General features: G+C 53.9%; 2 protein-coding genes across 2 annotated transcripts; both read right to left on the reverse strand.

Moving 5' to 3' along the window:
* Window positions 1-188: 188 nt before the first annotated feature.
* Window positions 189-15095, reverse strand: IQCA1L (IQ motif containing with AAA domain 1 like). Its single transcript, XM_070616825.1, has 19 exons — window positions 15002-15095; window positions 14004-14331; window positions 12750-12869; window positions 12243-12428; window positions 10015-10086; window positions 8390-8595; window positions 7839-7923; window positions 7266-7391; window positions 7050-7125; window positions 6532-6638; window positions 5618-5701; window positions 5467-5525; window positions 4575-4657; window positions 4289-4396; window positions 3454-3653; window positions 2935-3021; window positions 2480-2657; window positions 1869-2107; window positions 189-1306 (listed from the first exon to the last, which is right to left on the reverse strand). Exons 1-19 carry the CDS (start codon window positions 15010-15012, stop codon window positions 1202-1204), a joined length of 2460 nt encoding a protein of 819 aa, XP_070472926.1. The 5' UTR covers window positions 15013-15095; the 3' UTR covers window positions 189-1201.
* Window positions 15096-17047: 1952 nt separating this feature from the next.
* Window positions 17048-19880, reverse strand: H2BK1 (H2B.K variant histone 1). Its single transcript, XM_008539762.2, has 2 exons — window positions 19639-19880; window positions 17048-17284 (listed from the first exon to the last, which is right to left on the reverse strand). The coding sequence occupies exons 1-2, from the start codon at window positions 19768-19770 to the stop codon at window positions 17048-17050; spliced, it is 369 nt and encodes a 122-aa protein (XP_008537984.1). The 5' UTR covers window positions 19771-19880.
* Window positions 19881-21841: the final 1961 nt, after the last annotated feature.

Genomic DNA, 21841 nt, shown 5'->3' on the forward strand with positions numbered 1-21841 from the left:
GAGGAAGTGGCTCTCCCATTCAGGCACATTAGGATAATGAGACTACTTTTGTTTGGGAAAATAAAAAGGAAAAAAGAGAGACAAGAAACTCAAAACGCAGTCCCTAGGCAGGCTGATCCTCCCCTGCCCACCACAGGGCTCATGGCTTGCTCCAGCATGATGGGCTTGCCTTGTCGGCTCTCACTGCCTTTGAGGCCTGGCACACAACTTGACGTTTATTCACATACTCCTTACATCACTTCTTCCAAGATAACCCTGGGGCTTCCAGCCCTCTGCTCCCCAAGTTCCCCGACATCAGCCTCCCATAACTTATATCCCCAGCAAGGGGTCCCACAGATGGACTTCCACCGAGGGGCAGGAGGCTTCGTCCCACTCAGCCGCCTGAGGGACAGGCTCTGGGTCAGAAGAAGGAGTGCAGAGCTTGGGCGGGTGGGGGGCAGGGGTCTCCAGACGAAAGAGATGAAGACCCATCTCTCAGAGATGGCACTGGGTCTACCAGCAGCCCCAGCTCTGGCCACAAACCCTCCCTTTCCCTACACGTGTTCTCCCTTGAGCCCTCTCTCCGCACCCCACCCCACCGCTGCCCAAGAGCCCTCCCCTCCCTGACTGCCCAGACACTTTGCAGGAAAAATCCAACCCAAGAGCAGAGGGGACCTTGGAGATTGCCTGGTCCAACCTCTCCTCACCTTACAGGTAAGGAAACTGAGGCCCAGAGACGGGAAAGGACTGCCAAGACCACATGGGGAGTTAGCACCAATGGGCTAGAACCACGGTCTGTGACTTCCAGACTCTTGCTTTTTTCTGTTTCTATACTTACTGTAGACCTGCCTTCTCCCCTCTTTCCTTTCTCCCTCTCTCCTTCTCTTCCTATTTTTCTCCCTTACATACCTCAAGGAGGAGAGAGCTGAGAAGCCAGGACAAGAAAATGACAGGAGATGAAAACATGGGTGGCGTCAGAGGACAGAGATCTGGGAGCCAGACGGAGATGGCTATGAGCGGGCAAGAGCTGGGGGGCCAGAGGAGGGTGGGATGCGAGGTGAAGGCTGGGCACAGGCAGGGGGCACAGAGCAAGGGACAAAGAGATGGACAAAGAGAGCTGGTCCCCTAGCCATCTGGGCATTTATGCCTCTGCCCCTGGTCCCTTTGCCCATGGGGCACTGCCCAGTCCCACCGCTAATCTTGGGTACCCCGGCCCCAGCCATCACTTCCTTTTCTTCTTCTCCTTTGCCAGTTTGGCCTCCTCAGCATCCTGGTCCTTGCTAAGTTTCATCCTCTTCTTGCCCAGCGGGGTCTTGAAGTACCAGTCCTGTGTTGGAGGATGAAGAGGAGGAAGGGTAAGTGCATTGGAACTGACCCTCGGCTCTGCCTCTTGACCTCACCCCTTCCCTTTTGATGGATGGGTGTCTTCATTAACCTTTGCTCCTCCAAGGTCCGGGAATCCTGCTGGATAGTTTCCCTCGCTCCCCACCAAATACCCCAGGCCACAGTGTCAGCCATTGTCAGGGGCAAGCCCTCCTCCTCACACTCTGCAGCCCTGCCTCCTGTACTCCCGTAGCCATCCTGTCAGCTCTGGGGGTGGGTACTGACTCCAAGGTGGGGGAAGTGAGTGGCAGCTGGTGCCAGAAACAACCACAGGCTCCTAATACAAGGTGGCCCCTTCAGGCTCCCACCCTCAAGGAAACCAGATGAGCCGGTCCTGCCCACATGTCCTTCCCTGTGATTTCTTATTTCCTTCCCAGCTGAACTCCATGGGGTAGCAGGGCGAGGGGTCCAAGGTGTGATGTTGGCCTGGGGCTTCAGAGGGCCAACTCCCTGGCTGGTGCTGGCCTACAACCCTGCCTTCTGCTTTCTCCCCAGAGAAGCCTCACCTTCAGGGACTCCTCCTCCTCCCTGTACACTGGCTCCAGCTTTGCCAGATGCCCCAGGAACTCTGAGGCCACCAGGGGCCGCTTGGACAGTTGCAGGAGCCGCCGCTGGGTCAGCACCGATCGGATGGCATGGAGAATGTGACCAGGCGTGTAGCCATCAGACACCTTAGCCAGGGCACTGACGTCCAGACTCTGGGCCATCTGGACTCCCTGGGCCTCTATCATCTGCTTCCAGAGCACTGCAGGCATAGGGGGAAGGCACGGGGCAGGGAGAGGCAGTGGGCACCTCTCCCTGTATCTGGAACGAGCTTTGCTGCTGGAGAGTGGCTCTACATCCAACACCACCTGTCCTCCTGGGAAGGTAAAGATCATCCTCCCCACTTAACACGAGGAAATGAGACTTCGAGGACCTACGTGGCCTGCACGTGTCCACAGAGCCTGGCCAGGACCCAGGTCACCGGGCTACTTGCCTAGTGGTCCTTCTGGATCACCTGGCCATGGAGGTGAGGGCTCAGAGCAGCAGTGGGGTATGGGAAGAAGGCTGGGTAGGCGTTGGTAGGGCTGGTCCCTGGATCCCTTCTCTGGCCTGTCTCCACGACGCAGGGCCTCACCATAGCGAGAAGCGTAATCAGGCCGTGGCATGAAGAGGATTCGCTCGTAGGTCCGGCACAGCCCTTTTATCTCAGCCAGCTGCGGCCGGTTGGTGGTCCCTATCAGCATCACACGGTCTCCGGGATTCAGCAGTCGCAGGGCCTTGGCCAGGTCCTTCTTTATTCGCTTTGGGTCCATCTGCTCAGGGGAGGGAGAGGCAGGGAGGTCAGGACATGGGGCAACTTATCATACGGGATTCTCAGTTCTCGGAGCACATGCCCACTCTTAGCTTCACACAGACCTTAACAGGCAGACAGGAGAGGCTGTCAGTCCCGCTTTAAGCATAAGGAAATAAGACAGAAGAAAGACAGGGGCTTTGTCCAAGGCCACACAATGGGTGAGGTTTGGAGTGACTTTAACAAGTCCAAGCCTTCCAGCCTTGCCATGGGCTCATCCTGCCTGCCCCCTCACTCACCTCCTTCTCTTCTTTTGGGACTTTCTTATAGAAATTCTTCTCAGCATTCCCAATCCAGATCACAGAGGGCTGAAGGAGTCGAGCCACCTGGACAGTCAGAGAATAGAAACCGGACATTAGATTTCCCTGGACAAGGGTCGCCTCCCTGTCTAGTCTAACTCAGCATCAGGGCTGGCCTTGGGCAATGGTGGACCTCAGAGCTCCAGCCTCCACTTCCCAGCCTTTGCACACCCATCACACCTCAGTGTGAACAGAGTCCCTGCCAGCCTTGGGCAGCGGGGCTGCATATTAAGCCTCATCTCTACCATGAGAAGAAACTGCTCTGCTCCCCACTTCACCCACCTCCCCCATCACTGGGGCTTCAGGTATCCACAAGCTCCCAGTAGGGGTTGGTAGGAAGACCTCACCAGCTCCTGAAATCACGCCAAATAGGCAGATGTGCGACCTCCTAAGCATAAACCCCACCCTGCTCTGTTGTCGGTCTGAGAACTAGAAATGCCAAAGTCAGCGGACGCAGACCTTAAAGACTATATGCACCAACATCTGCGTCCCGGTCTTGCCAGGATATTTGCCCTGCAGGTTGCTAGGTGACAGGTCGAACAGATTGGCGCCAGTTTCTGTGCACACAGCCTTGACCAGCATCTTCTTCCCCATGCCAGAGGGGCCCACCAGGAGGACGGAGCGGATAAGGGGAGCCATGGAGTGTATATCTGGGGAGCCTGAGAGAGAAAACAGGGGCCAGAGGCAGGCGGTAGGCCAGCAGGGGGCCAGGGGTGGAGATGTTGTGCAAGGGGAGGCCAAAGGCCTGGGCCTAGGCAGGATGAGGTTCAGATCCTGGCTGTGATGCCTTCCCCTCTGTCTGAGCAATGCCCCAGGCCTGCTTTCTGAGAGGGGCAGCCTAGATGACTTGGAGTGGCTTAGCCATCACAGTTATGAAAAGCTGTGTGTGGGTGTCAGGAGGGAGCCCTCTACCCACTTCCATTGCCCTTCCCGTCTGCCATGCCATCTGCTTCCACTCCTGGGTCATAAAGGGGTGAAATTAAAGGGCATGTGACCAACCACTTCAGAAAGATTCCCATCTACTAGGAATGGGACAGACTATGGGATGTCACTTGGGAGTGAGCAATAGGCTAGAAGTATGGGCTTCTCAGCAGGTCAAGGGCCCACATGACTTCTGGGGGGGCCCAGTCTGGGTATGACCTCCTACAGGGCTGGGGGAAGTCCAACATGGGTCCATGGCTCCAGGGACTGGAGGCCCAGGCTGGACATGCCCACCTCAGCCACATTAACCTGTACCCAGGCTCCCGAGAGCCCCCCCTGCCCAGTGCTCTTCCCTCTCCTTAGGGCCCCTCACCAAGCCGGAGAACACCATACAAGGCCATGTTCTGTCGTATGTCAAAAAGGGAAGGCATGGGCAACTTGTTGGCAAAACTCAGAGTGGATCCAAGATAGAGGAAGTCACCTGGGGGGACAGACAGCCACCTGGTGAGTGGCATCCACTTGGGGAAGGCCAAGAGAGGGAAGCCCTCAAGGAGAAGGTTCCCTCAAGAGGGTGAGAGTCGGCCCCGGGAAGAGCTGTGGCTGAGGGGCCTCGGGCACTGTTCCTCATTCCAGGAGTAGGCTCTGGGAAGGGTTCTCACCAACATAGTCTTTCAATGCCACTGTCTCATTCTTCTTTAGAAAGCCAGAGAGGACAAGCTCTTCAAACAGAGATTCCACGGACCTGGCAGGGGATGGCGCAGAGGGGCCCCCAAGGACCAAGGGAAATGGAGACAGAGACGAGTGAGGCAGTGCTGTGGGTATGAGGAGAGGGGGATAAGGGGCCCTTTTTCCCAACATCCTATGGTCAAAATTATCAGTAGTGCCACTGGACAGCCAATATCAGAAGGCGCTGCACCAACCCACTGGCCCAGAAGGCAGTCTGCCCACGGCAGATGCTCTGTAGGTTGGAGGGCTAAGGGGAGGACCAGCAATCTCTGTGACACGCCCTCTATCAGTCTGCTCACGGCCCAAAGGTCCACCATCAGGAACCCAGTGATTTGGGTGACACATCACCCTCGTCCTAGAAACCACACTGAAGATGTACACACTCCTGGGAGGGATGGCCATTAAAGTAGCTAAAATCAGTGTGCTTGTGACTCGCTTCACCAGAGAAGTGAGCAGAAAAGGACCACTGACAGGTTCTGCAATGTCCCAGAGTGGAAAGTCCAGGGTCAGATGGCTTTGGTAGGGACAGAGCTGCTTAAGGGAAAGGTTAGAGGGAGGAACAGGACGGATGGAGCACTGAGGACAGAACTCCATTCACATCTTATTCTGCATCATCATTTTCAAAGCACTTTCTTATGCTTCTACTTGATCCTCACAGCTATCTTGTGAGTTTGGCAGGACAGGTACTTGGTTAATGAGGACATGGAGTCAGGGAGGTTAAGTGACTTTCCCCAGGTCACACAGCAACAGAACCAGGAGCAGAAGTCAGATCTGTCCTAGACAAAGGCTTGCTCCACCACCACAGTCAGGTGGAGGGTCCACTACCTGTCTGGGGTCAGATCTTTTTCCTTCTTCTTCTTCCCAGTTTTCTTCCCAGTCTTTTTCTGGTCAAAAACAAGCCATAGACAATTATCCTCTGTTCCTTGCCTCTCCACTGTATGCCCACCCTTGTCCCAGCCCTAGCCCCTCATCTTGCCTTTGGAGCCTTCAAGGGTCTAGCCTCCTCCCTGTCTACAGCCAGGCGCAGGTTCTTCAGCTCTTGACGCATCAGCTCATCAACCTGGGGGGACAACAGGGAGTGTAGGGGGCAGCGAGTGACTGAGGAGGACAGGTGGGAGAGGGGAGGATGGAGGCAGGGGAGGAGAGGATGAGGAGAGCCTCAGAGAAGAGTCAGCCAAGCCCAGTGAAGCCAGCACGGGTGGCCACCAACCTTCACACATGTTCTTTTGGAAGCCTCAGCTTTTGCATTTCTCACCCCACCCACCCCACCCACCTCCTGTCCCCACACCCAGGTACACTCAATCCTAATCCATATCCTGTTCAGGCATTAGCCTTGCTCTGAACTGGCATCAGTGTGGGGAGAGGCCCCCAGGATGGAGTCGGTCGGCTTTCAGTTCAAGCCCCAGACCCACCCTTTAAACTCTGTGTGACCTTGAGTAGTTGTATGATCTCTCAGCCTCAGTCTCTCTTGTGTGTAATATTGAGAAAATCATGGTGCCTACCTCAGGGGTTGTTGGAAAGATCACAAGATCTAATGCTTCCAAAGTACATGGCACGGGTGGGCACATCACAGAAGCCCTTTAAGGTCGGTGAGGATGGTGGGTGTGACCTTGGCTCAGAGCCCCTCCCATTCCCTCACATCCAGGCTGTATCCACACCCCAGGAGAAAGGGAGACCACGGAGATGGGCATGCAGAGAACAGCCGGGACCAGATGGACTGAGACAGAGCTAGGACTATGGAGGGAAGGCAGTGCATAGGGGATGCTACAGTGGACGGGCATGCTGAGGGCTTGAGGATGCGCGGGAGGATAGAGGGGACAGATCCTGAAACAGCTGGAGGCCCTGATGGGAGGAGGAAGCCTGCAGCCAAGCCCTGAGGCAACGGCTCACCTGTAACCGGATCTCCTGCTCCACTTCCTTCCTCTTCTCCACCCAGAGGGTCTCAGAGTCAAAACTCTGATTAGGGTGTGTGCTATCATATTGGTTCTTCCACAGATCTGACCGTGAGAGTTGGACAGATGCGTGGAGGTCAGAGTCCCAGGTGTACATGTGTACACTCATACACACATGTGCATACACATGCACATGCACATGGACCAGGAACCTGACCCAGGCTGGTCCCCCCCTCCTCACCCAGCTGCCTGGCACTATTCCTACCCTTACGGCAGACAGAGGCCTGATCCCAAGGCTTGTGACCACAGGATTCAGACCCAAACACATAACACCCTCCATCCAGAGAATTACACCCCATGCCCCTCTCCCCATTTGGCATTATCCTCTTGGCTTACAACGCCCACACTGCCACCTTATGATCCACATGGCCCATGTCTACTTTCCCCATGACCAAGGTCAGTCACCCTAAGCCCCACAAGGCCTGGACACTCTTCCCCAGCCTTCTCCCGTCTTACTTATGTACTCCTCGTGTCCGGCATTGATCACAGGTATAAATTTGGATGGCAACACTTTCAGCATTGTATCTGCTTCCTAGAATAGAAACAGCCTTTGACCTTGACCCCTTCACCTCCACCCATCACAAACTCCGGCTCTAATTCTCAACCGATCAGCCTTCCGCCACGAATTCCCTCAGACTTTGTCCCCGCCCAATTGGTCCACATGTGCCTTACCCCCCTCCTGTTCTTTTCTGCCTTCCCTTTCTTCTTCTTCTCTTTTTTCTCCTTTTCTTTTTCTTTATTTTTCTCTTGGTCCTTTTTTTTGCTGTCCTGGGCCTGTGCCTCCAGTTCCATTTTCACCTGTGACCAAGGATGAAAGACGTTTCAGAGACCAAGGGGATTTCATAGGAGCAGGAGAACCCAGGGCCTGGAGCTGGTGTGGACCCAGGATTCCCGAGGTCTAAGGTCACTAGTGGGATCCAGATAGCCGAGACTCCAGAGACCCCACTGGGGTCCAGGAAGAAAGGGACACCAGGTGCCAGAGTGCTGCTCTCCTGTCCCATGGGGATCTGGAGCCATGATAGTCTCACCAGACAGTTTTCCTCTCCCTGGCCACGGATGTCTTCTCCAGACACAGGTACCCCTCCTCCCCATGCAGTCTTGCTAGCTACATAAAATTCCTCTGGCCACATCTGCCTCAACTGAGGCTGATCTCTCCCTGCACCCCACTGCCACCTTTGGTTTACACTCAGTGCTCTCTGTAAGCACAGACTCCAAGAAAATCTCCTGTCCCCACCTCCAGGGTACCTGTTCTGGAGTCTTGTCTGCAAAGATCAGGTAGGATCCACCTAAAGACTCATCTGGATAATCAGGGAATCGGCCAGTAAGGGCACTAAATGAACATAAGATGGTCAGAAATATGGACAGGTGAGTAGGTGGAGGGAGGGATGGACGAACGGATGGATGGACAGATGGATGGATGGGTAGATGGATGACAGAAGGATCGAGGGAAGAATGGGAAAACACGAAGGACCAGGGAGATAGAGGGAGAGAGGGAAGGAGCAGATAGTTACAGAATAGAAAGGACAGATTACTCGGGGGGGCATTCATGGATGCTTTTCCCATCTTATTCTGGCATTTCTCTTCCATGTGGGGAAATGGGGAGTCATGTATGGAGATGGTCCTGTAGGTTGGGGACCCCAGATTTAAGCCAAGTGTGTTAGCAGTGTGTCAGGCAGACGGAGGTAGATGGAGAAAAGAGCCCAGTCTGGACCAGAAGACAGAACAGGTGTGGAGGACCCTGGGGTGAGGAGGGAAAGGGGTTGAGGGTTTGGTCAGCCGAAGCTGGGGACACTGACTGGCACTCGATAAACCACTGTCGGATTTGCTCCTTCATTTTCTCCTTCATGTCAGGCCCCTCCGTCTCTTTGAGAGAATCGTGGGTCTTTGTGATGGCCAACTGGAACTCTTGCTCCTTCTCTACCTGGTGGAGCCTCCGGACATCCTCCCAGAGGCAGGCCTGGGACAGGAGGCCCAAGTGCTCCACGTGGTTGCGCAAGGGGAGCTGGGGAAGTGGGAGAGACCGAGGGACTCAGGAGTGGGAGTGGAATGACCCAGCCCCCGGCCTCAGGCACACACACCTGCCCCCGACTCATTCCCCAACACAGCCACACACACGAGGCCTCACATACACACCCACACGGAACAGCAGGCATGCCTGCATCAGGAGAAATTGTGTTTGGAGCCGAAACTCATCTGTGTAAATTACTCTGATAATGAGTTTGCTAGATGCATCCGTGCTGGCCCCCCCTGCCCACTCCCCCCAGTGCACCCTCCTCTGTGAGCCTCCGGCCCCAGCCCCCACACATACCCCCACCCCAGCGGCCTGTGTTGGCAGCCGCTCTCGCAGCCACTTTCCCGCCTCATTGGCTCCCAAATGTATTTTAAATATCACTCTGCGCAGAGACAATTACTGAAAACGCTGAGCTCACACTGTTGATGGGCCCCGGGCGGCCAGCCTCATTCCTCACCCACTGCCGTGCCATGTCCCCCTGCCCCCACCCCACCAAGGCCCGACCTGGCTTCCCTCTGTCTGCTCTCGCTTCCTGGGGGTCCAGCTCTCCAGTGGGGTCCCCCACTCCCATGCAGTGGCCCTTGGCCACTCCCTGCTTCTGAAGCCCCCAAACCTCCTGGTGTAGCCAACCTAGCCCTTGTCTCCAATCTCTCTGCTCCCCCCCAGCCCAGCCCCCTCCCTTTATCACCCAGGCCTCCACAGGTCTGCCCACTGCAAAGTCCCTTCCCAGGGATCATGACCCTCCTCCTGACTTCTTTTCCTGAGTCGGTGGAGACTAGGGGGATGAAAGAACCATCAGAGAGCAGAGGACAGATCAGAAGCCGAGAGCGGGCCTGTTCACCCCGCCTGTACACACACTCCAGGGGCTCTGCCCCTCTTACCACCCACACAAGCACACTCTCACTCATGTTACGTAGTTCACACTTAGCCCTCTTCCCTGCACAGCAGAGGAGAAGCCAGTCTGGGGCCCCCAAAGCAAGTGGGGAGCCTTTGGCCCAAAATGCTCTGATGTGAGGGGGGGTGGCTCCCACTGGCCTTGTGGCCTCCCCTTTTGCTGGGCCCACCCATGCAGCCTCTCTTTCCAACTAGGGGTGCGGACGTGGGGTCCACGATGCTCTGTGCTACTGTCCCTCACCCCGCCCCACATTTGAGATTTCCAACAGCTCTAGGAGATGGAGGGGTGGGAAGGGACGTGGTTGGCTGTGGCTTTCCAGTCCTTCCCCCTCTTTCTCAACCAAACCCTGAAGGATCCCTCAATCAGGATCCCCCGGCCCCAGCCTTGCCCCACTCACGTCCACCACAGTCCTGAGCAGAGGGAGTGAGGGGCTGTACAGGGCTGCACTCTAGGGACGGGGCAGAGGGATGAAGAAGAGAGGAGGGGCCCCATGCGGTGGCCAGAAAGGGACTCACCATGCCAATGAACTCCATCTCTCTTTGCCGGTCCTGCTGAGTGCGCATCCTCTGCAGGTAGCCTTTCCACACCTGGGGGGACAGATGGGCCCAGACCCTCCCCACACTGCCTTTCTGAGGGATGTGGTTCTCAGGCTCAGCCCCAGGAGGAGCAGCAGCCTCTGTCTCCAGGAAGGTCTGGCTAGGGGAGATTTGGGGGGGGCGGGGGGAGGAGTGCTGGGGAGGGCACCTCCAGGACGGCAGCTCATGGGCAACTGCCACCCTGAGCAGGAACAGCCCAGAACAGAGCGGGGCGGGGGTGCACCCAAGTCGCCCAGCTCCCAGGCTTTGTTCCCTCAGGCGCCCCCAGGAATTCCTCCTCATCTCCAGCGTCTCATCTGCTGTACCTTTGGAGGCACAGATAAGAGTTTAAGTATCGCCTCCTCCAAGCAGGTCTCCTGACTCATGCTCAGAATTCCCAGAACCTTTGGAGTAAGCACTTGATCCCACCCAGGCACATAGATGTCAGCACTGTAAGGACCACGGAGCTCCCCTAATTAATTCCTACATTTTTGACACAAGGAAACTGGGGCCAGTGATAGGACATGGCCTCTTCCAGGCCCAAGAGCCAGTCAGTGTAGAGCTGAGACCAGGGCTAGGTTCCTGACTCCTCGCTCAGTGCTCTTCTCTCAGGTTGCTGGCCACTCTCAGGTGCGTGGACAGCCCAGTATCAGTGGGGTGGAGGGCAAGGCTCTGGCAGAGGGAGGCAGGGCCAGCACCCTGCGAGGTCCTTTCCATTCCCTCACAGTGCCTCAGTGAGCAGGCTCTGGGCCCGGGGTTCTTGTCCCAGCTCCGTCCTCCAGCTCCTGTGGCTAGCACAGGAAAGGCCCACGATGACTAAGTGCTTAACACAGTCTTTCCTTTTATTAGTGCAGGAGAGAACTCAAAGACTGCAACACAGTATTTCCATACCCTTGATGTCTGGCAACAGGGACAAAATAATTTGCTTTGGCTCTCAGGGAGGAAGTGGGGCTCTACCCTTGGGTCCAACCCTCCTTCTCAAAAGGGTTCCTTTTGTGAGCCCTGCGGGCAAGGACCTCCTCCTCATCCATGGGGCAGCCGCACATTGCTACAGTCACCCAAAGGCGGGGGCTCAGATTGGGATGCTATGCATACTACTCCATAATTCAAAATCTATCCCGTTTGGAGAAGACATATCTTCTCAGACTTGATGTATGTTTGTTAGTTGGTGGGTTTGCTTTTGGTTTTTGGTAGGAAGAGGTTCTAAGTTTCCTCTAAGTTTCTTGCTTTTGGGCGAGCATACAGAAGTTTTTGAGGCATTGGGACTTGAGAAAGAGAAGACGGAAGAGAAGACTGATTCAAGAGAGAAAGATTTAGCCCCATGCCATCAGTTCTGGGCCCGTTTCCGAAAGAAAAGGTGGCAAGAGACTCCCTGTTACAGGGCAAGGCCAGTGGGTCTCAGGAACAGTGAGGCTGCAGGAGGAAAGTGGTCCCTGGAATTTTCTTAGGGGCCCTCCAGTCTCACCTGGCTGGTACCCACTACCGCCTGGAGTGGGCCTGTGTTAGCAGCATCTCAGAGAGTGATGGAGAGGCCACACCACACACTGGGGCTCCAGCAAGGGCTGAGAGGGGTGGAATGGCCGTCGAGAGCAGAGGAGAGCATGACCACCAGAACAGCAGGCAGCACGGAGAAACCTCGGGAGGGGCTGGGTTTTGAGCAGTGAGGCAGGATGGGATGGGATTATGTCATTTCCACGTTAAAGTGTGTCCCCAGACGGCACAGACCTTGAGGACACCTGTATCACATCAATTCTCAAACGCTATTTTGATGATCATGTTTCCTGTTGCCTCAGCTGCCAGGAGGCTCAGGACACATTTTAGTGACTCATTTTTAACATGAGTTAAAATAAGTCTAAAGAGTTTCTGCAATGATCATCTACTCTGTTCTGCTGCTTCATTATGGATCTTTCTCCCCTAATTTTAATGATCCTTCCATTTCTGGGGTTTTTATGGTATCCCACTTCAAATCCTTTTGAGAGTAGAGAAGTGGAATAAATAATAACAAATAAGATACATGGCTATTGAGTGATTAAGGTCCCTAGTTTAGGATCTAGTTGTGAGGCAACAGAACCCAAGCACCAGCATCTCTGTCATCAATTGCTGAGCCAGGCAGTCTTCCTGGAAGAGGTGACTGTACTGTGATCCCCCTCCTGGGCGCCAGGGGTTACCTTCTGTATGGCGATAGCTGCTTGGTCCTGACTGAACTTGTGCCGCCCGTCCTCCCGAATCCTCCGATCCCGCTCCTCCTCTTTCCGAATCTCTCGCATGAAGTTGGCTCGGAGCCGGCCTTGCCTGGCCCGCTCGGCCCTTTGCAGTAAGATTACGGCCTCAGTCCGGTGCATTTCTGGAAAGCTCTGGCCAGAGCAGGGGCAAAGGAGCAGGAGGAGATGAGAGAAGACTTGCATCCAGGTAGGCAGCTGGGAGACCAACCACTAAAAGACGTGCTGGGGCCTGGTCCTCCCGGGGCATCTGGGTGCCGAGCTCTGTCCCTCTGCCTTGATGTTAGAAGGCTACAAGGAGCACAAGAGCAGCTTTGAAGGGGGCCGGGGATAACCCCCAGAGCACTCTGACGTGAGTGTAGGGCAGGGCAGTGCCTCTTTGCATCCTGGGGGTGGCAACTCTGTTCCAGGAGCCAGGGTATGGGAGGGGTCTGGGAGGGTACCTCTCGGACTTACCTCCTCGGAGGACAGTCTCTCCATTCTGGACAGGATCTCTGCCAGCATCAGCCCTCGCTCCTTCAGAATACTGGACTGCTCCAGCAGGAAGTACTTAGGGATTGGGACCTCCAGCTCTGCCTTCAGGGCAATACGGGGAAAGGAGGGTCAGGAATCAAAAGCTGGGCCACGGGGCTGATCCATTACCATTGTCAGCTGCTTACATAGACCCTGGCACTGTTTTCCTCCATTCTAGAGCCCTGAGGTGGGAAATTTACAGGTTATCGGCAGATTCCCAAGGGTCATCCCTCTCTTCTCCTGCCCTCACCATGTGCCAGAGTTGAGACCATGGGCAGTGGTCTCAAACCTGGCTGTGCATCAGAATCAACCGGGAAGCTCCTAAAATGCAGACTTCTAGGCCCTCCCCAGATGACCACACCAGAACGGCAGAGCCTGGAGAATCTGTTTTTTTTTTTTCAAGTCCACTGCTGTGTCTGATGCAGACTGGGCTAGAGAACTTTGAGACATGGAGCAGTGAACCATGACCTTGGGGCAGACTGGAAGCCAGAGCAGAAACTCTGTGCTCCAGAACCTGTCAGTGTATACAGATCACCTGAGGGTCTTGTTAAAACACATGCAGATTAGTGGGTTTGGGGTGTGGCCAGAGATTCTGCATTTCTTTTCTTTTCTTTTTTTCTTTTTTGAGGAAGGTTAGCCCTGAGCTAACTACTGCCAATCCTGCTCTTTTTGGTGAGTAAGACTGGCCCTGAGCTAACATCCATGCCCATCTTCCTCTACTTTATATGTGGGACGCCTACCACAGCATGGCTTTTGCCAAGCGGTGCCATGTCCGCACCGGGATCCGAACCGGCGAACCCCGGGCCGAGGAGAAGAGGAACGTGCGAACCCAACCGCTGCGCCACGGGGCAGGCCCCGAGATTCTGCATTTCTAACAACTCCTAGGTGATGCTGATGCTGCTGGTCCATGGACCACACCTTGAGGAGCAAGCCTCTAGAGGACTCTTCACCAATCTCCCCAGGTTTGTGCATCTTCCCAGCCACGAGTGGCCTCTAACTTGACTCTCCAGTTACCTCTCAACTACTTGCTCACACCTCCGGGTTCCCGAAGCCCTTCTCCCAAGACCAAATCCCCTCCCCTGATCTGCCCTGGCCTCTTTTCCTTGCTGATGTCCCAACGGAGGCGTCCGCCGGAAGTCAAGGCCGACTCCCACCCCCAGCTGGCGTGGGCGTGGCTCCGCTCAGAGGCCTGCGCACCGGCGTGAGCTTGAGGTCCTGCAGCACTTGGTCCAGGCAGTGGCTCTCACACAGGTCGGTGCGCACCAGATCGTCCTTGAGTTCCAGCACGCGCCCTGCCACGCTGTCCAACAGGCGCCGCAGCAGCCGCCTCTTTTGCGGCTGCACCATCTGGTCATAGAGGGTGTCGAACCGGCGCAGCAGCCCCAGGTAATACAGGTATAGCCGTGAGAGCCTGTACTGGAAGGACTGCCGCTCCCGGTCGGGCACGGGTTCGAGCAAGGGCTGCTCTTGGTCCAGCAGCTCTTGTAGGGTCAAGTGAGAGGAGTCCCAGAGGCGTTGGTAAGCCCTGGAGAGGAAGAAGTGTGCACCAGGGTGCTCTGAGGAGTGGGGACAGCCAATGGGGGTGATGGGCGCTGCTGAGCTGTTGAGGAGTGTGAACTCGGGGCTCCAGAAGGTGTAACGTTAAGGTTCCCCATGGTGTCAAAGTGAAATTCGGTGAGGTGAGGGGTCCTCCGGGGGAATGAGATGGTAGTTACAGTGCACACACTGGGGCTTAGAGAATGTGTGAGAGTGGGTCACTGCAGGGAGGGCGTCCGCTAATGGATTAGTAAGGAGAATGAAGAACAGGCATGGCCTTTAGCGGCTCCCTGTAAGGAGGAGGGCTTCTGGAGTGGGCAGTTGATCCCTCCAGGGTGAGGGTGCAGCCCAGGGATGCTGCAGTGGTCTGGGATGGTGGGTGGGAAGTGGGGGTGAGGGATGACTGTAGAGAAAGGTCCATTCACTAGAGCAGAGCCCTGGTGCTGGAATTAACAGTCCTAGGGAAGCCTGAAGAGCAAAAGCTGACCACAGGCGGGAGCAGCCGGGGTGGCTGCGTGAATGGCTGGGGCCCAGCACAGAACCTCCTTCTCCCCACCAGTCCTTCTCCCCACCCTTCAGCCCCAGCCTGACAGGACCAGGGAGGCATTTTGCTCTTTGCTGTCCCTGCCTTGGGGGCTCTGCTCCAGCTCCTCACTCACCCCTCAGACATGATGCCCACTCTTCACGCTGCCCTTTGTGAGCTGGTCATGGGATCCCCAGAACCTCTGTGGATCCACCCTCCAAAGCCAGAACAGCATGGCTTTAAGAGTTCTGTCCCATTGTCCCAACGTTCTAAGGCTGAGAGAGGAGGGGGCTGCAGGTGCAGGATTGGGGACACAATCAGAGGACATCCTGGAGGCAGCATGCTGGGAGAGGGTGGAAGCCTTGGAAGGTTAGGGCAGAGTGTGGGGTCAGCTGTGGCTACCTTTCTGGTGAAGATGAAATAAAAGCATGGTCTCTATTTGAAGTCACCCGATAACTGTGAGGCTCTGGTGAACGTGGGTCCTAAAGGCGTTGCTCCAACTGCACTTCTCAGTGGGAAGAGCCCTATATTCCTTAATTCAGACCCAGCCTCCTTTATCCTTGTATACAGCTGTCCTGGAGGCAGCAGTGAGGTGAGGGGAGAAGGGCCTGGAGTTGGGGTCAGAAGGCCTGGGCTCACGCTCTGAGGTCGCTAATTCCCCTTGAAGTAAGCACAAGCAGACCTGAATCCCTGGGCCTGATGGTGATTCACATAGTTTGTGCGAACTATACCGTGTGGGAATGACATGAGAAAGTGTAGCAGTCAGACTCAGTGGTGACTAGGGCTCATTCCGAGCCATCTGTGGGTTTCCCAATCACTGCTACAGGCTCAGGAGACCATTCTTTAAAAAATATAGAACATTATATCCGGACTCTGGTCAGCTGAGGGTAACCTTTATGGCTCAGTGTTAACTCAGGACTTATGAGTAAATAAATATATAAGGCACAGGGCAAAGGAAAAGGGGGAGAAGGGGGCAGCTGCAAAGTGGAGTGAGGGATGAGGAGTTCTCGGATCTTAGTGGGCGCGTGATTTACCTCGTCAAGATGCAGATTCTGATCCCACAATCTGAGGTGGGGCCCAAGACTCTGCATTTCTAACAAGCTCTCAGGCATGTAGATGCGCCTGGTCTCCAAGTCACAACTTAAGTAGCAAGTATGAAACATAGTGGGAGTGGGGAAGAGTCGAGGCTCAGGGGCCAGATCTCCTTCTAGTTGTGGGACCAAAACATGGATAATTAGTTCTCAGCTCATAGTATCTTCACCTTCGGCTTGACGTGTGAGAAAATGCACAGGAGGAATGTGGGACTGCAACTCAGCGTGAGCCGTTATCACAGCCTGTGCAGCACATGAAGTTGAAGGCAACAAGCTGAGGCTATCCAGTTAAGAAGGGACCATAAAGGATTCTGAACTTGGTCACTAAATCTTATCCCCTCACCTCACCCCCTTGGAGCATGGGAGAGAATTTATGGCTCATATGCCCACAAGACAGAGAAAAGGCCTAATGAGAGAGAAAAAGCCAATGAGGCTGAATGTTAAGTGGTGAATTAAGTGAGAGATATGCAAGTGGTCATTGTACTTTCTTGCAATTTTTCTGTGGGTTTTGAGATTTTTCAAAATAAAATTGGGGAAGAAAAGTTAGGAGTGTCAAAAACATTCCCACAAGTTGGTTCTGAAATTAAGGGGAAGAGAATGTCAGGGGAAAACAAAAACATCTCCTGGAGCCCTGCAGGTTATTTAGAAGCTGGTTTGGGCCTTCTGTTTTATATCTTGAAGAATACATCTGTGTAGTTCCTGTGCCCAGCACAGGACAGAAATGATAGTTTGCCAGAAATGGCATCACAAAACCATGAGCTGAAAGAGTAACACACATGAGGAATTTCCAGCACAGAGAGGCAGTGATGGAAACAGCTGGCAACAGGTCCAGGATTCTAACCCAGATCCCAAGTCCTACTTCAGCTCACTACCAATTAGATATCCGTATGTTTACAAAGCGCTATCAATGTCCCTCATGGGGTACACCCAGAAAGTAGTTTTTAAAAAGTATAAACAAGTTATTATTCCACCTTGGTAGCCATAAAAGGTGATGACACCCTTGCCCCACATCGCGCCTTGCCTCCGCATGTCCCTTTTCGAAATCACCACAGTGCATGGGAGCAGTTCATGCTTTATTGTTAGGCCCCGGGTCACTTGGAGCTGGTGTACTTGGTGACAGCCTTGGTGCCTTCAGACACAGCATGCTTGGCCAGCTCCCCAGGCAGCAGCAGACGCACGGCTGTCTGGACTTCCCGGGATGTCAGTGTGGTTCGGCCCGAGTACTGGGCCAACTGGGCAGCCTCGCCGGCCAGCCGCTCAAACACATCATTCACAAATGAGTTCATGATGCTCATGGCCTTGGAAGAGATGCCGATATCGGGGTGCACCTGGAGAAGCAGCAGGACCACTCTGTTACCCAAGAGGCTGTGCCTGATGCCACAAGCCCCAGCCCCAAGTTGGGGACTGCGGGAAGCCAGAGGCAGGATGGCAAGGTCGCCTCACCAGCCTCTTCCCAGAGGCCAAGAGATATGGCAATAGGGATTTGGTTTTTTTCTACTATTTCCAAATTAAAAAAGTTTCTCCCAACCACAAAAGGTCATCTTAATCTTAAGTTCCTTGTATAAGCACATATAAGCATTTACCTTTGACAAACGGAATCACTTACACAGCATTCTGCTTTTTTCATTTAATGCATTTGCATAGTATTCTATAGTATGGATGTATCAGTTTATGTCATCATTCCTCTCCTAATGGACGTTTAGGGCTTTTGCCTGTGTTTTTTGCTATTAGACTGTGTTGTAGTAAATACACATCTTCGAACATTTGTACGAGCATAATGAAGGTTATTCCTAGAGGTGGGACTGTGGGGTCAAAGGGTTTGTGCACTTAACTTGGTAGATTGTTACCAAATTTCTTTCCCGAGAGCACACCTACATGACAAAAACTCAGCAGCAGACTAGGAGTTAGGAGACCCAGTTTCTGTGGCTGTGCCGTGAATCACTGTATGACCTCGAATAAGGCACTTTCCTCTGGGCCTCAGTTTCCTTTTCTGTCCCACAAGCTTTTGAACTAGGTGATCTCTAGTAAAACAAAGATAGGGACCTGATAACAATCCTAAAATGTAAGTAGGCAGACAGTAAGCGTTTCTCTGTAAAGGGCAAGATAAGTGATTGCCCAACGACATACATCAAGCCAATGGTGGAGACAGAACCAGAACTCAGGCTTCTCTGGCCCCACCAACGCTCTCCCCACCATCTCTGGTCGCCACTGACAGCAGCAAATTTGAGCCCGTACAAGGCTGGTTTGGTCTATACCCCTTGTGCTGTCACCACATCCTGGTCTCCTCAGGGTGGGGGTGAAACAGTGAGTTTCGCAGTATGTGGGTAACTTGCTCCTCAGCTCTCCTCTGTGAGTCCAGTCCTGGTCCAACCCTTCCCTCACAATTTTTGAGTCCCAAAGTCAGGCTAAGCTGCAGGGCTCACTAATACCCTCTCCCACCCCACTTTCTTCAGGACACTGGAGTCTGTCCTCTGATGCTGCCCTCTTGGCCAATCCACCCCACCTCACCCAAGCATTCCCAGAGACCCAGGTTGTCAGGTCACTAAAACTGCCGATGGGATTCAGACTGCAGACAGGTTCCACCTCTGAGATCTAATCTAATGGAGGGTAAGAAGCTTAGGCAGGTTGGAGAGACCCAGGGCAGGCAACATAGCTACCCCGCCTCCTCCTGGCCCCGGCTCTGCCGAGCAGGCTGTCTTGGATCCTCCACACTGGGTTTGGGTATCCATTGGTGCTCAGAAATGTTTGTCTGCATGTGAGTCCCCAGAATAGGTGCGTCTCGCAGGTGCTCTGGTAGGCTGCATAAATAGAGAGCACCTGTGGGTTCCGGGGTGGAAGTATGTGAGGGGCTTGCCCAGAGCCAGGGGGATCTGACCTCTGCTGCTGTCAGGTCATGTGACTCAGTCAACCCATTAAGCCTTTATGGACCTTGGGTCCCTCATCTATAAGGTAGACCAACGCCTTAGCCCCCAAAAGACTGGGTGCCCCTCGTCTGAAAGACTTTTCTCAAGACTTTACACAAATTGCTCCTTGCTCTAGCTACCACTAACTAGTACTTCTTGTTTGTAACATAATGTGTTTGATACCTGATCACCTTTAGCCCAGCACTTTTTTTTTTTAAAAGCTTTTATTTTTCCTTTTTCTCCCTAAAGCCCCCCCCCCCCCCCACCCCGTACATAGTTGTGTATTTTTAGTTGTGGGTCCCTCTAGCTGTGGCATGTGGGACACTGCCCCAGCATGGCCTGATGAGCGGTGCCATGTCCACGCCCAGGATTCAAACTGGCGAACCCCCGGGCCGCCGAAGCCGAGTGCGTGAATCCAACCACTCAGCCACGGGGCTGGCCCAGCCCAGCACTTTCTTGTAGTCCTCCCTGTCTTTTAATTATGACCCACTTAGCATACCACATAATCATCTTTCTGTCCAAAAGCCCTGTAAGCCTCTGAACTATGGCAGGGAGCATGCTTTAAATGTCTCCTGCACGTCACAGGTGCGCAACAGATGCTGAGAGGTGTAGGGACCTCCAAGATCAAGGGTGACCACCTTAAAGAGGGACACAGTGTGCCTGAGGTGACTCGCCTCAGTGCCAGGACTAAACCAAGTCCAGACTCTCCATTCAGCACCCTTTCAAGGCTCTTTTGCCAATACATTCCACACACACACAAGCTAGCTCCCCACTCTCACCTGCTTCAGCACCTTGTAGATATACATTGAGTAGGTTTCTTTGCGCCGGCTACGCTTTTTGGACTTCTTGTCCCCAGAACTACAGCCCCTTCGGCCCCCAGACTGATGCTGTTGTCCATGCTCAGTACTCATCCTCCTGCTCCTTGTAACAGCCACTTTCTGCTCCTTGGGGGCTACTTTTATGAAGTCAGCTGCCCACCAGGTGGGCCTGGGAGCCAGCACCTGGGATGGAGGGGTGGGGCTTGGCCCAGCTCTATCCAGAACATGCTCCGGGTTAATCTTGAAAGAGACTAATTGCTCCCTCCTCTCCCCATTGGGATTTTCTGTCTCTGAATAAGAAACCCTTCATCAGCCCCCTCCTTCACTGGATCATCTCCCAGTGTATTACACACTTGTTAGAGTTCACACGCCACCAAACCATGCCATGCAATCACTCAGCACCCACTGTGCTCGGCACGGCTCAAAGTGCTGGGGAGCGTCAGAAGGAACACAAGGCACGCTCCCCCCCATACAGCCCTACAGTACAGCTGAAGACAAGACTGGTTCACATCAAACAATTAGGGTGGAGTAAAAGGGCTAAAGTGTGTGGTAGGGACAGAGTCCAGAAAAGAAAAATGAGCGAGGGCTGCAGTAGCCAGGGGAGGCTTCATGGGATAGACTTGAAGCTGGTCTTGTAGGATGGCTACAATTTAACTGGGGAGAAGGGAGGGAAATTTAATTGGGAAGAAAGGGAGAAAGATAAATGGTGTGAAAAGCAGAGAGGAATCAATGGGTGGAGAGTAGAGTGAGGATGGACTGAAGGCAGAAGATGGAGCAGAGCGCTGAGCCAAGAGTGTAGGCAGCAGGAGAGCACAGCTGGGAGGGTCTGACAGGGAGGGGTTTGGGACGACTGGAGGAAGTCGGGAGAGAAACACTGGATGCTCTCCATAAAAGCAGATGATAGCGGGGTCCTGTGGAAGTTAGCAGCTAAGGGAAGGGAAGAAAAATGTGGCTGTTAAATGGAGCAAGTTAGTCCTGTCCACTTTGCACCTATATGTGAGCGAGTATTTCAGGTTCTTGAACGCTGATTAAAGAAACCTGGAGCAAAATGAAAAGCACAGGCTGGGGGAAAGAGGCGTTTCCCAGTCAGGAAGACCCGGGAAGAGGACTGAAGACAAGCACCACCTGTCAGAGGAGGAAAGAGAGCCTGAGCAATCGCCTCCCTCAACTCACCTCTTCACCCAGTTCTCAACATCAGCCACATCTTAACGTGCTGGGTTTAAGAGAACCCAGAGGGCAATCCTTAACCCAAAATAAGGCACCGCTAATTTTAGGCATTTGTGGAAATACATCTTTTGTGGGCTTTTTAGGCATTCTTAAAATTTTTGAGATTGGCTTTTTTTTGGACAGGCTGACTAGCCTATTACTTACATTTCTCAGGTTCTGAAGCCCTCCCATCCCTTAGCACCTCAGGAACACTACGCTGGAGACCCCACCTGACTTTAACGGGAGTTCTTAACAACATCCCCAGGCCCTCCCTCGGCTGAAGTAGCAGGAGCTCTCCTCTCCATCCCCATTCTCCCCACAACCAAGTCTCTGGATACTCAGGACTGACGTAGGCCATTCTGCTCTGGGACGCACTTCAGGCACAAAGCAGCAAGGCCAGGTCCTTGGGGTTGACGGCAGAGCAGGAGCCGTGCCCCTCAACCAGCCTCGGCGTCTCGGGCTCAGCTGCAGCTTCTCACCTTATGCTCACTCTTACTGTTCCCTCTGCCCAGGGCAGCTCTTGGACTTCACAGCCAGCTGAGAAGATCCTACTCATCTTTCAAGTTAGAGCACCAACCCAGCCCTTCTGGGCAGCTACCCACTGGAGACTTCCTTCCCCTTTGAATCCTTCTGTGTATCCTGCTACTGAAGTCACAATTTACCATCTGATTTATGCCCCTTCTATCTTGTTCTCTAGTCTCGTTGGCTTTCCCATTAGATCGTGAACTCCTTGGCGGCTTAGACACCATCTGGGACTTTTTTGTTTTACATAGTCTTGGATGTACTATAATGAAAGCTGAAAAATCACGGCTGTGTATGTTTTCCCACAGGGATGGCTGCTGAGGTTTCAGAAGTGATGAATCCACATCAGTAAGGATGGCCACTGGTGTGCCTGTGGCACAAAGGCTAGAAGTGCTATTCAAGTTCAGACAGGCTATGCAGAGGCCCCAGTTGGAAG

This window comes from Equus przewalskii, chromosome 4 (genome assembly GCF_037783145.1).
Source record: "Equus przewalskii isolate Varuska chromosome 4, EquPr2, whole genome shotgun sequence".
In the NCBI taxonomy this organism is placed as follows: Eukaryota; Metazoa; Chordata; class Mammalia; order Perissodactyla; family Equidae; genus Equus; species Equus przewalskii.